This window comes from Pholcus phalangioides, unplaced genomic scaffold, assembly GCF_987345545.1.
Source record: "Pholcus phalangioides strain wild (caught in Gottingen) unplaced genomic scaffold, Ppha-v1.0 ptg000001l_1, whole genome shotgun sequence".
In the NCBI taxonomy this organism is placed as follows: Eukaryota; Metazoa; Arthropoda; class Arachnida; order Araneae; family Pholcidae; genus Pholcus; species Pholcus phalangioides.
In genome coordinates this window covers 4,728,884-4,741,823 of record NW_028301594.1, presented here as the reverse complement: position 1 = coordinate 4,741,823, position 12,940 = coordinate 4,728,884, and the positions used below count along the sequence as shown (strand labels likewise).

The 12,940-nt window shown below is 37.8% G+C and overlaps 1 protein-coding gene across 4 annotated transcripts in view; it reads left to right on the top strand.

Moving 5' to 3' along the window:
• The first annotated feature begins 1,125 nt into the window (after nt 1-1,125).
• CadN (neural cadherin) overlaps nt 1,126-12,940 on the top strand; it is a 610,878-nt gene continuing 599,063 nt past the window's right edge. Inside the window, exons 1-2 of one of the 4 annotated variants that reach the window (XM_089240252.1) lie at nt 1,126-1,552; nt 7,009-8,474. In XM_089240252.1, the coding sequence (XP_089096378.1) occupies nt 7,217-8,474 (1,258 nt within the window). In that variant the 5' untranslated portion in view covers nt 1,126-1,552; nt 7,009-7,216. The remainder of the gene's footprint in view (nt 1,553-7,008; nt 8,475-12,940) is intronic. The other 3 variants (XM_089240174.1, XM_089240398.1, XM_089240325.1) reach the window with 3 other exon arrangements.

The following is a 12,940-nucleotide window of genomic DNA, read 5'->3' as shown; positions in this document are numbered from 1 at the left end:
GGAAATTAGAAGAAAGTCAATTAAGAAAATGAGTCATTATTATTATAATTTGTAATTGAATTTATATTGGAGACCAGGACCCTCCAACGTCTTGCAGCGTGGCTTCTGAAAAGGCTGCGATTTTTCCTGGGCCGCTTTAGCCCATGCCCTTTGGACCATATTTCTTCCCATGGACGCTCCTTGTCCTATCCCGTGTCCGGAAAATTCACCGATATGAGTTAATGAATGAGCGAAACCGGCCTGCCACTAAAGAGCTAGCTCGCTCTCGCTTACTCACTCACCAGGTCACTCAATCTATCACTTACTCACTGGGTCGCTCCCTATATAACTCACTTTCTAGGTTGATAATTATATCAATCACTCACTCCCGATGCCACTCACTCACTCTATCATCAACTCACTACTTTACCGCACAATTATATGCATATAAAATACAGTACATGACACATTATTTGAAAAAAAGGTATATACAAATTTAAATATTTCTGTTATACAAAAAAATCAGCGGCACAACTCCAGATCACTTAAGTGGCCCGTGGCATATTCGCAGATCACTTAAGTAATCTGCAGCGCTGTTACGTATCAATTAATTACGTGGCCCGTGACGAGTTTCCAAACCGATGAAGTGGCCCCGCACTGTCCGAAAGGTCGAACACCCTTGCTATAAATTCACTCGTAAAAGATCCCGGCCTGGGAGCCCAGCGACAACCCCAATACGCGTCAGGGCCCTCTTACACAACGTAAGTTCTGGGTCTAATAATCCCATTCTCCATCTCAGTCCAATGACTTTCCACGCAGTGAAGATGAGAATGATCTTCAAGCAACAAAAAATATTTCTATTTTTAGCCCAGGGAGAGATTTTTCTCCTCACATCCTGCTCACGGCCCCCCCCCCCCGCACGTTTGGCGGATTTCTAAAAGGACGTTTCTCAAATTTTCTCCAACCGAGTATACATTATCAAAGGCTGCCATTCTAGAAACTTCACGCCATATGAACACTGAAAATTTCACCAAAGGGCAACAGCAGCGGCTCCATCCATGATGGAATAAATACAACACAGGGTCTTCCTACCTCCTCCACTACCCGTGACGTCATAGCCCCGCCTTCTTGAATAATGCAGGATCATAAGAGACAGGCTGTTCCGTTTACCGCGATCAGTCCTAACCGATATTTTCCCGGAATCGATATCCAGCTACGAAATCGATTTCCCATAAGTTTCCTTGAATATTAGAGCGTAGGAAAATAATTTTATCTCGATAAAGACTTGATAATTATCCTTTAAGGGTTTTATAGATCCAAAGAATCAGCCGGAAGTTTATCACCGGAAGTTGTGGGTGAACACGGATTCGTGACAGCCCCATCGGTGGCTGTTCTCTCTTCTTTCCGACATTGGGGGCGGGAAGATGTGGCTCAGTGCGCTACCGGCCGCTGCTGCTGCTGCTGCTGACTCTGACTCAGTTTTGAGTTCATTTTTTTTATATTGACTAGTGCGTTATGTTCTCTGGATAATATTTTTACGGATTTAATTTCCATGTTTTCTTGAGTGCATCCGGTAAGTTTTTGAAACATTCTTCGATTTCTCGCGTCTTAAATAAAATTATTTAGGAACGTGATCAATTTTTTTTGATTGATTGATTCTCTTGTACGATTCTCCTTCGCGATGAATCCGTGGAAATGTAGGCTTCCTCGCATCGGGGTATTATGCGGGAAAGCCTAAATGCCGGACAGGTACACATCACTTATTTTCACTGCAATTACTCATTAAAATACCTAAATTATCACGGTGGGATGTTTCATTCAATGACATTGATATTGATCGAAAATTTGAAATCGATTACCTCTTTGAGTGGAGTCAATTCACTGTGTAAATAAACTTAATAACCGGCCCGTTGAACCAGAAAATTTCTAATGCTTCTCCATGATGATTTAAATACCTATGGTTATTATTTTAGAGATAAGACTGATATATATATATATATATATAAATAATATATGACTTTTGTATTTGCGACTTTGAAGATATGATGTTTTATCGATTATCATGCCATTATTTACTTGAAGACTGACTTTCAACCGACTAGGAATAACACGGCAATGAAGATCCTAAAGATAATCGGAAGTGGACATTGGTCAGATAAATTCTTTGTTATGGTCATTATATCCAACGTGAAAATGTAGGTTTCCTCGCATCGAGGTATTACGCGAAAAAGCCTGAGGATATGTATACACAGTGTCACATTCTCACTTCGGTTACTCATTTAAATGCCCGAATTGAAAAAAAAAATTATACTGGAGTATTTTATTATATATAGATGACATTGATATTGATAGAAAATTTGTAATTGATTTGGTCTTGAATGATGGTCAATTTGCTGTGTAAGCAAATTTATTAACCGGTTTATTCACCCAAAACCTCTGATAGGTGCTTCCAATGTGATTTCAATAACTTTGGTCATTATTTGAGCGATAAGACTTGTATATTACTAATTTTATTTTTGTATTTGTGACACGTGAAATTTTATCGATTATCATGTCATTATTGACTTGAAGACTAGAGATAATCGGAAATGGACATTGGTTAGATAAATTCTGTGTTATGGCCGTTATAGTCAAGGTAAAAATGTAACCTTCCTATCATCTAGGGGGATTACACGGGAAAGCCTAAATACCGGTCAGGTATTTACTGTGTATCACATCCTCACTTCAGTTACTCATTAAAATATCCAAATTATCACTGTAGAATATTTTATTCAATCACATTAATATTGATCGAAAACTTGAAATTTATTAAATTTTGAATGGTAGTCAATTTACTACGTGAATAAAATTTATTAACTAGTCCATTCACCAAAAATCTCTCTGAATTCTTTTTCATGTTTCTCCGTGATTTAATACCTTTGGTCACTATTCCCGTATATTTTAGAGATAATTACATTATAATCTGATATTTATGTTTGCTGGACTTAATATACATAATATTTTATCGATTAGCATGTCATTGGTGACTTGACTTTCACTTGATTAAGAATAACAAAGCATGAAGATCATAAAGATAATAAGAAGTGGATATTAGTTAAAATTGTTCATTGTTATGGTCATTATTGTCAGTAATTTTCTTGGTAAATAATTGTAAAAAAAAATTCATGAAGTTATATTAATTCTTTTTTGTTGCATCCATTATTTTTATCAATTATATTGGAATATTTTTCATTGAATATCGTTTGTTAAGAATAACTTCATGTTAGCGTCAATATGTATCTGATATTTGTTGATAAATAATTATTATTATCCACTTGATTGGCATAGAAAAACATTTCAATTATTATATCTCACGTCCAAGCACGGAGAACCGTAGTATTAGATTTTATATGGCCAAGGGCAAAAATACATACAGTCAGCCCGCTTAAACGGATATCAACGATTCTGACTTACACAATATCCGATTATGCGGGGAACAATTCAATTACTACTTTACAACACTAGTATAGTTTGTATATTGAAAACTGATGAAGGATCAATATTAGTAAAGCTTATCGAATAAAACAGTCATCAAAATGGAATAAGAAAAGAATTATATTTAATTACAATGATCACAATACGTAAGATTTGTATTTTTCATAAAGTTAGAGGAAAGTTAGTGCCCTCTACTTGTTCAACAAAGAACAAAAATAAAATAATTAAATGTGCGTATTGAAGACCGTTTGAATACTTTTAAGCCCAGTACCTACTCTAGATTTCTCTTCTTTTTTTAAACATTAGTGACATATTTCCATTGATTAAAAAGTGTTTTATTGAATATAACATTATGTGGATAGTGTTTGATGTATATTGAAGCGTGAAGTGTAATATAGTAGTTGAAATTATTATTTTTAAGCAGAAAACTTAAACATTCTCTATGAAATTTATCTATTTAAGCTGGGTATGCGTCTATTCGTTATCCATTTAAGCGAGGCTGGTTATATATATATTTTTCTTTTGGGCCCTTTTCAACTTTTATGAATAGATGTGTTTCAGTGATAAAACATTTCATCGAACTGCCATAACAAAATGAAATGATACATTGAAGTAAAAAATGAAAAAGTAAATTCACAGAATGAATAGAAATCTTTGAGTATCATTAAGAGGGGCCTTGATGGTCCACGCGCTAAGATGCCGCTGATTATAAACTTTATTACAGAAAATCTAGCCCCTTAAGCAGACAGACTACTTAAACATGGCTTAAGCTTAAATCTTAAGTTCTGAAATAAAAACTGAGCTGAGTGAAGAGTATTTTTTGCGATATCAGGTAAAAGAATCTTGGGAAAAAAATATTTCAAGGCAATCGATTCAAGTAAAGCACTGACCGTAATGATTACTGACCGGCATTATCCTTGATTGGTCTGACCAACGACCACTACTGATTCGCTTAGTCTAGGGGCTCTTAAATTTTTTTTTGTTCTACGCGGACCCTTTGTAAAAATAACATGAAGGGCCCTTACCATTAAAATGATGTCCACTAACCTCTTTGCATACTTATATTCAGTAAATTAGAGTTAATTGTTTTTTAATGAAAGACGACTCCCCCCCCCCCCCCCCAACTTGAAATCTCTCTAGGAACCCCTGATCTAGATTATCTTCAGAAACTGTTTTGAGAACGAACGATATCAGTTGAAAATTGAAACAACTATTTGAAAAAAATTGTACCATGATAATCATGTAAGTAATTAAATAGCAATAGAAAAGTATGCTTTGATATGGCCATTATCTTTAATTAATATCACCAATGTCTTCTAAAACATGAAAGAAAATATACAGGAAAATGTCATCCGTTAAAGTTAGTAGAAAAAAGAATGGTGATTATACTAATGTAATTTTGAAACACTATATTGTCATTCATGATAAAAAAACAACTATAATTTGGAATTTAAAACTTTAAACTCTCTTTTATGGTTCACCCCCATAAAAACGTATTAAACGAAATTTTTCTTGTAAATGAAAATAGAAATGGGTGCTGCTAGAATTTTTTTTAAATGAAACAATAAATCAACGCCAAGATTTAATTAATTAGAGGGGAATTTTTAATTAGTTACAATGGCCAATTTAGAGCAATATTTGTAGTTTTCGTTTGTTCTACTGTTATCTATAAACAGAAGTCTTGCTTAGCAAAGTTGAATAGTTGTTGCCTTGAATTTTATTTCCAATTTCATCTCTCTCAATTTAATTCAATTTTTTAAATCTCCGAATACGTAAAACTTCAGCAACTCTTCAAAAATGACACACAGACGATGAATAAACTCTTTCTAGTAATAAAAATGGCCGTATTTTATACTGAAATGACAAAAGATGCACTTTCTAAAATTCCAAAAAATAAAATAAATAAATAAATAAAATAAGAAAAAGAATTGCTATACATAATGGTTTTTTGACCATGTATTTGCCACTTATATTCAAATATACACCGAACCATTCAGGATTAACTATTGCCAGTTTTGGGAGTGAAAATATAGTGTGTCACAAAATAATAAAATCTCAATTTTTACAGTCTCCCCGTCCTCTAACTTCCAGTTAGAAAGTTGTTTCCCTGTCTCTTCTGAGTCCAATAAAAGAGATCCTATGTTTTTAGCTGCAATATTCACTGAGGTATCGGAAAAAAATCGGGGAGAAAAGTTGTGTGGGAAAAGGACAGCTTTAATGAGGGAGAGGAGTGTTGTGTGTGTGTGTCCGTCCGTAGAGTTTTTGCTGTTATTTCCCAACTTCTCTCCGATTTTGAATTAAAATATCGCCGTGAATATTGTACTTAAAATCGCGATTTTTTTTTTAAAACGGGGAAACAACTTTCTAATTGGAAGTTATAGGATGGGGGACCGTATGAAAATTTAGATTTTTTTTTCTTGTGACGCATTGTATTTTCACTCTCAAAACAGATACAGGGTGATTTCTCAACACATTTTGAGCATTTTTTAAATTGAAATCATATCTCTACGACTGGTGGTTAATGAGATAAAGGCCGCATTAGCACTTACAGGACACCCTGTATATCCATCGAAAATAACGGGATTCGAAATAAAATTTGGATTCCGTTAAACGTCTTGAGAGGCCATCAAAAAATTTTCCACCGTACAGGACCGTCTTAAGGCATAGGCTTGCTGGATATTGCAGGTGGTTAAGGAGCCTCATGTTAACGAGACAATATGTAAAATGAACTAATCTCTTCTAAGTCATACTACAAGACTTTGAGCTGTAGGGGCTCGCACTTTCAGTCTGATAGAGGCCTCCACCAGCGGATAATCTCTTCACCTGACGACTCGCAATGCTATCAAGACTATTGCTCCTACACGAGAGAAACTAACTCTAGTCTTGAGGGGGGCCATTGATCGGTTATATATACTGCATTTTCAAATTTTTAAACTCTATAAATGCTCTTGAAAATCAGTATGAAGAGTTTGCTAAAAATCGTAGTCTGAATGGGGCCCTTGTCACAGATCCGGGCCGTACTCAAAGATCTGGGGCCATGGGTTCGTTGAAAAACGTGCATACGTTCCTTCCCCCCATATACGTGCCTGTTACAAAATAAAAGATGCGAGGCATTTATTTTTCCTCTATATCTACACAGATTAACAAAATTTCAAGCTTTCCACTTGCGGAGATCGATAGAATTTCGAGCTATGGTTTTGTGAAGCAGCTGAAGTCGAAATGCAATACGTATTCACGTCGTTACAATCCAGTTTTACGGCCCGGTGCGATCGCACCCTTTACATCTACCAACATCCAGCACTGACAATAGATTGTAATCACCATGCATGAATATTCTTTACATGAACATCATACTTTTCATACACAACTCAAGAACTAGAAACGATTTATGATTGTAGTAGTATGTTTGAGCATGATTTTATAGATAAAATAGATATATGAATACTACGTATATATATATGTTATAAAAGTATTTTATAACTGTCATGCCAGTTCTGTTATTAATGAGAGAAAAATAGCCTTGTTTTTATATATGTTTTATGTTTCTTATCATAGGTGCGGCTCAAATTTACGGGCTTCTGGAAGCCCAGCCATACCGGATGTCGAATTAAATAAAACAAAGAACAGAAGGGAAAATAATAATAATAAATCAAGAAGGATTTAAATCATGTTGCCAAAGGCGCGGTAAATTGATTTGTGCGTTGACGAATCGAAAGAAGAGAGAAGAAGAAGAAGAAAAATTATAAGAAGTTTGTGTCCAACTATGAATAAGTCGAAGTTTCTGTTGTTTTACTTGTTGTTGGTGGCCGTCGCGCAATGTTCGGAGACGAACGTGGTACGCGTGGCTGTGCCTCACGACGCGTACCCCGGATACGGTATCACGAAGCTTCATTCGTGGGGCCAGGCCTTCAGTCTGTTGGATAACGAGTTCTCCTGTTTCTTCACCGTACTCAACGACGGCCTGCTCATGCCAACTTCGGATCTCGGTCACCTGGTGGACGCGCCGCCAGTGACCCTCGTCGTCAAAGAAGAAGCTCAAAACGGAACCAAGGAGCAGACGGTCGTCGTCCACGTCGTCCACCGCAGAAACATGATAAGGTTCAGTCGCGACAGCTACGAGGGTACCATCGCCGAGAACGAACCAGCTGGTAGCTTCGTGGACGGTCTCGGCGATATGATTGTCACCAGCGAGCTGGATCACCAAGTGGTTTATACCATCGTTTCCGGCAACGACGACGACTCGTTCTCGATCGTCCAGCCTGCCAATCAGACCCAAGGGATCCACATCAAGACGAATCACGAGTTGGACCGGGAGAGACAGGACGCGTTCGAGCTTGTCATCAAAGCGACCGACGTGCACGATTCCAACAGCGCCGAGGCCCGCGTCGTCGTCAAAGTTGAAGACGTCAACGATAACGCGCCACAGCCAGAACGCAGTTCCTACAGGTTCAGTATTCCCGAGGATATGGAGATTTATTCCATCATTGGTAACGTCAGCGCCTACGACCCGGATGGAGACAAGACCGTCTATCACCTGAGCAATAGACACCCGGTCTTTGCCATCGTTCCCAAGACGGGCCAGATCCTGCTGATAGCCACACCGGAGTTGAAGACCTACAAGCTGAATGTCGTGGCCTCAGACAACCGGAAGCCTCCTAGGTACAGCCTGCCGATATCAGTGTACGTCGAAGTGTATAGTGAGGAGTTCGATTTCCTGGAGGAATCGATCGATGTTCTCAGTGAGGAGTCTAACGACGTGTTTCTCAAGAGATCGAAGAGAAGTGTTAGGCCGACCAAGAGTTACGAATACAAGGAAACCGACGGTTCGAAACCCGGTAGGGTAATGTTCCAATTGGATAAAAAGCATCCCCAGGAAACGTACAAAATTGAGAGCCCAATCAAGTGGGTCGACGTCGATCCAAACGGTGAAGTTAAAGTGAAGGAGCCGTGGGACTACGAGCAACTCGGCAAGGAAAAAACTATCGACTTCTGGGTTTTCGTCACTGGGCCCAACATAAATGGTGAGTGATCTTTCATTCTTTTCCCTCTTGTTTTCTCTCTTATCATGTGGCCATAACCATGTATATGCATTTCTCTGATGTCGATGTCGTATTTTCATGACCAACTGGGCATAACTCTTTCTGGAATTCTCTGGGTATCAAAGGTATTGGATCACACGCAGTAACTATACGCTCGTTCAAGTGCCGGAACTAATAAAGGAACTAGTACACTAGCTCCACCACCAATACTAGCTAGCTAGTATTGGTGGTTCGTGGCATTTCATTTTTTTCTTCTTGAGGTGGTTGGATTCATTTTACTGAGGGCCGTAAACCCTGGACGTACATGCATACGGCATGGATACTACCAGGTGCACAGGACACTCAGATGAGACAAGAGAAGATATTGATAGACTGGAGATTATCTCTAATTTGTTGCCACAGATCCCGTTGGACACCATCTGCCTCCTCTAAAGGGATTATTTTCCCTTCATTCTTTGCTAAAGAAATCTTAATATTCTGGCAGATTGAAGCTGATAATTGTCTGTGTTCCTAGTTCTAGTTCTAAAAGTACATGGCGCGAGTGGCATGGTGGTAAGATGCTCGTCTGCCATCGTGAAGGTTGTTGTCAGGGTCCCGGGTTCGAACCCAAGGGAGGATATAGATAAGATATTTTCCTTAACGAACTCGAGGCGACCACCGATAGACAGCGCCTTTACTTCCAACCCATCTCACTAATGGCAGTAAATTGCAATACAGCGATATGGCCAGAGTTGGTGTTTGGGGAAGTAGTTCTAAAAGTATGATCATCTACTTGAATAATTTCGGAAAAGTTGACATCTTCCTATATTGAACAGTTCTGAATAGAACGGGCATAAAATTCTCTATACATGTCAATAAAATTATTCTTTATATTGGGAACTTTGTGTTTGAACTAATTTGATGGCACCAAGGTGGTTGGATAAGAGGCAAGAGCTTGTAGTATATCAATGGGTGAGAGCAATACTACCGGTCTGGTTGGATGGCTCCAGAGCGCCATTTTACGGGGCCAATTATGCTCTTGAGCAGCGATTCTCAACCGGTGGTTCGTGTACCCTTTCCAGGGACTCCGCGGCGACTCGAGGAAAATAAAACAAATCAGTAACTTTGACAGATAAATAAAAAATGAGAGGCCTACAAGGTTCTACCATAAAAATTATATGCAAAAAGTGCTCCTCGAGTAAAACAGGGATCCCCGATAGAGATTATATACTGAAAAGGGCTCCGCGAGTCCAAAAAGGTTGAGAACAGCTGCTCTTGAGGTTATTCTGATTTTATCTAAAAAAACGTCTGATATGATGATCATGGAAATAAAAGAATCGCGATCAATACACGGAGTGATTCAAGACTGTTGGGCCTAACCTTAAGGAGGTCGATAGTGCACCTACACAAACATTTTAGTCATTAAACTCGCGGGTTAAATACGTTTGCAAAGGTGGTAGAGGGTGCTTTTGGAAAGTTTTTAGCAGATTTTCAACAATAGCAAGTACCGTGCCGTTTTTTTTATGCATAGGCTGGAGGATATGCGATTAGCTTTCCGAAAGCGCACGTGTTTCCAGCATGATGATTTTAACCAAGCGTGTTTTCACTGTGAAATGCAGAATTGGTCACCCTTTAGGAGAGTGCAGGCTACTTCATTGATTTGCAGACGTGCCACTTGGTGATCTTCAACTGTACCACTGATCACTTATGTGATCTGGGAATGTGCCACGGATGACTTAAGTGATCGGTAAATGTGCCGGGGGTCACTAAAGCGATCTGTAAATATGTCGTTTAGTTCACTTTTACAAAATTTTGTTTGAGGTCGCGGGCCACATCAGATGACTCCGAGGGCCACATTTGATGAGCGGGCCATGGGTTGAGCATCAGGCACTACATTTCCGCTCCAGTGAATTCGATCACATCCCATATCACCAACCTCTACGCTTTTACGTGCTTTCTGGGCATTTTTTTTGTGGTAAAGAGGGTATACGAGACTCGTCACCATAACTAGTAACGTTAATGCGTCATTATTGTCTTAAAGTTTGACCCGATAGTTCTGAATCACCCTGTACACCAATACATAACAGTTCTGTAACGTAAAAGCGGAAAAAAATTGCTCATTTGGGTATTATCTGATTCTGCGTTAGAATATTGCCCGAAATCTCTCCTTTTTATCCAATTTTCTCCCGGAGAGAGATTTATTTTTTTCCAAACACGCGCATAAACTCATCAAATATAACTTCAATTTCATCGGAACCAAATAATAGCACAAAATAAGAAAAGAACAATATATATAAATATGAAACCGCATCAGCTTAGAAAGAGAAATATCTGATGAAAGAAAACTAGATTATAATTCTCCATTTTTACTGTTTTATTTCTTTTTTTTTTTGGGGGGGGGGGGGAAAACTTCGTTTAAGGGGTAGAAACTCTCCAAAGCTGAATATTTCAGGGATTTGTTTCTCGGGCGCCGTCGCCATTCTCTCCACGAGAAAATCCAATTTCGTAGATTTTTCACCGTAAAACCGTCAAGAATTTATTTTATTTTTTATGCAAATTCACCCGAAAATTCGGTTTTCATTTTTTTGTGTATGTGAGTGTGTGGTGGTACGGGGAGAAGAGTTATGCATATTCTCCTGGTTTTTCTCTCCCTGGAAGTGAGAAAAAATTATTCTTCATTTTGATATTATTGATCGGGTTACTGACTCAACATGGCTTAAGAAATATTAGTTGTAAAGGTTCCGCAACTGCGATGATGCCTATTCATGGAAACAGAATGAACCAATTCAATCGCGATGTTACTTCAAATGTTCATCACCGATAAGTGTGCAGCAAGGGGTTTTATATATATTTTTTATTTTTTTCACCTAATGATGATATGGAAGCGAATAATCAGCTGACAAATCATCAAGATTGGCATCTGTAAACTGCTCCCAGATGGGCATAATATACAATACTTATATAATCCGTTGTTGGGTACGGCGTGATGAACCGCTAAAGAATCATCAGTGTTGGGTGTTTTCCCACAATTTTTACTAGTTCATTGTTAAGAATGTCGGTGATGAACAGCTGAAGAATCATCATTTTCTTAGTTTATACTATCCGTTGTTGATATGCCGGTGAGGAATAGCTGAAGAATTATGCGTAGGGTCTTTCCTTAGTTTATACAATTCATTGTTAAGTATACTGGTGAAAAACCCTCAGCGTAGGCTATTTTGCTAGTTTATTTGTGTCACAATGAAACGCATTGTCTTTAAAAGGTCTTTGTCAACAATATTTAAAGAAATAAATAAACGAATATTTTGTTGTGTGTATGTGTGTGTGAGTATAAAGGTGATGAACAGTTGAATCAGCGCATGATATTTTCCTGGTTTGTACAATCCATGGTTGAGTTTGGTGATGAACAGCTAAAAAATCAACAGCGTAGACTATTTTCATAGTTTATTAAAATATATTAAACACTAACTACATTAAACTATTTTCATAATTTACACGATACTTTGTTGGGTACGTTGGCGATGAACAGCTGAATAATCATTAGTGCAGGATATTTTTCTAATTTATGCAATCCATTGTTCGGTACGGTGATGAATAGCTAAAGAATCAATCAATGTAGGATATTTTCCTGGTTTATATACTTTGTTGGTTCGGGAGATGAACAGTTCAAGAATCATCAATATAAGCTATTTTCATAGTCTAAAGAATTCATTGTTTGGTCCGGTTCAAAAGACTCATCACCATAGGCTTTTTTCGTAGTTTACACAGTACTGCACTTTGTTGGGTATGTTGGCTATAAACAGCTAAATAACCATTAGTGCAGTCTATTTTCTTGATTTATACTATCTATTGTTGGGTAAGGTGATGAGCAGCTAAAGAATCAATGTAGGATATTTTCCTGGTTTATAATCCATCTGGGTCTGGTGATAAACAGCTGAAGAATCATCAGCGTAGGCCATTTCCTTAGCTTATGCCAATACCTTTTCGGTATTTTGGTGATGAATAATCAATATCTGGATGTGCGTTGGATATTTTTACTGTGTTTAACAGCATTTTAACGGAGTTTACGTTCTACGATAGATACAGGTCTTTGTGAATACTGATATGATGAGCAGATGGAGAACAATTAAGATTAAACAGTTTCTTGATCATTCCTGACTAAAAAAGATAGCTTAGATGTGATCAATAAATAAATAAATAAATAATGATAGAATCAATAAATGAAGAGCTGCAAGATTCACGCCTATAGCTTCATTTTTTTGCAACCACGAAATTCTCTGTATAATGTAAAATGACAAACAACCGAAAAACTTACATAATTAATGAACTTTCCTGTAAAACCAGAGCGAGAGAGAGAGATGAGTTTTATCTCCTTGTTATGCATTTCATTTTTCCAGACCCTGACCGGGTTAAGATTCTCTAACAGATATATATATATAATATGTACGCATGCAACTCTTTTTTCAGCATCG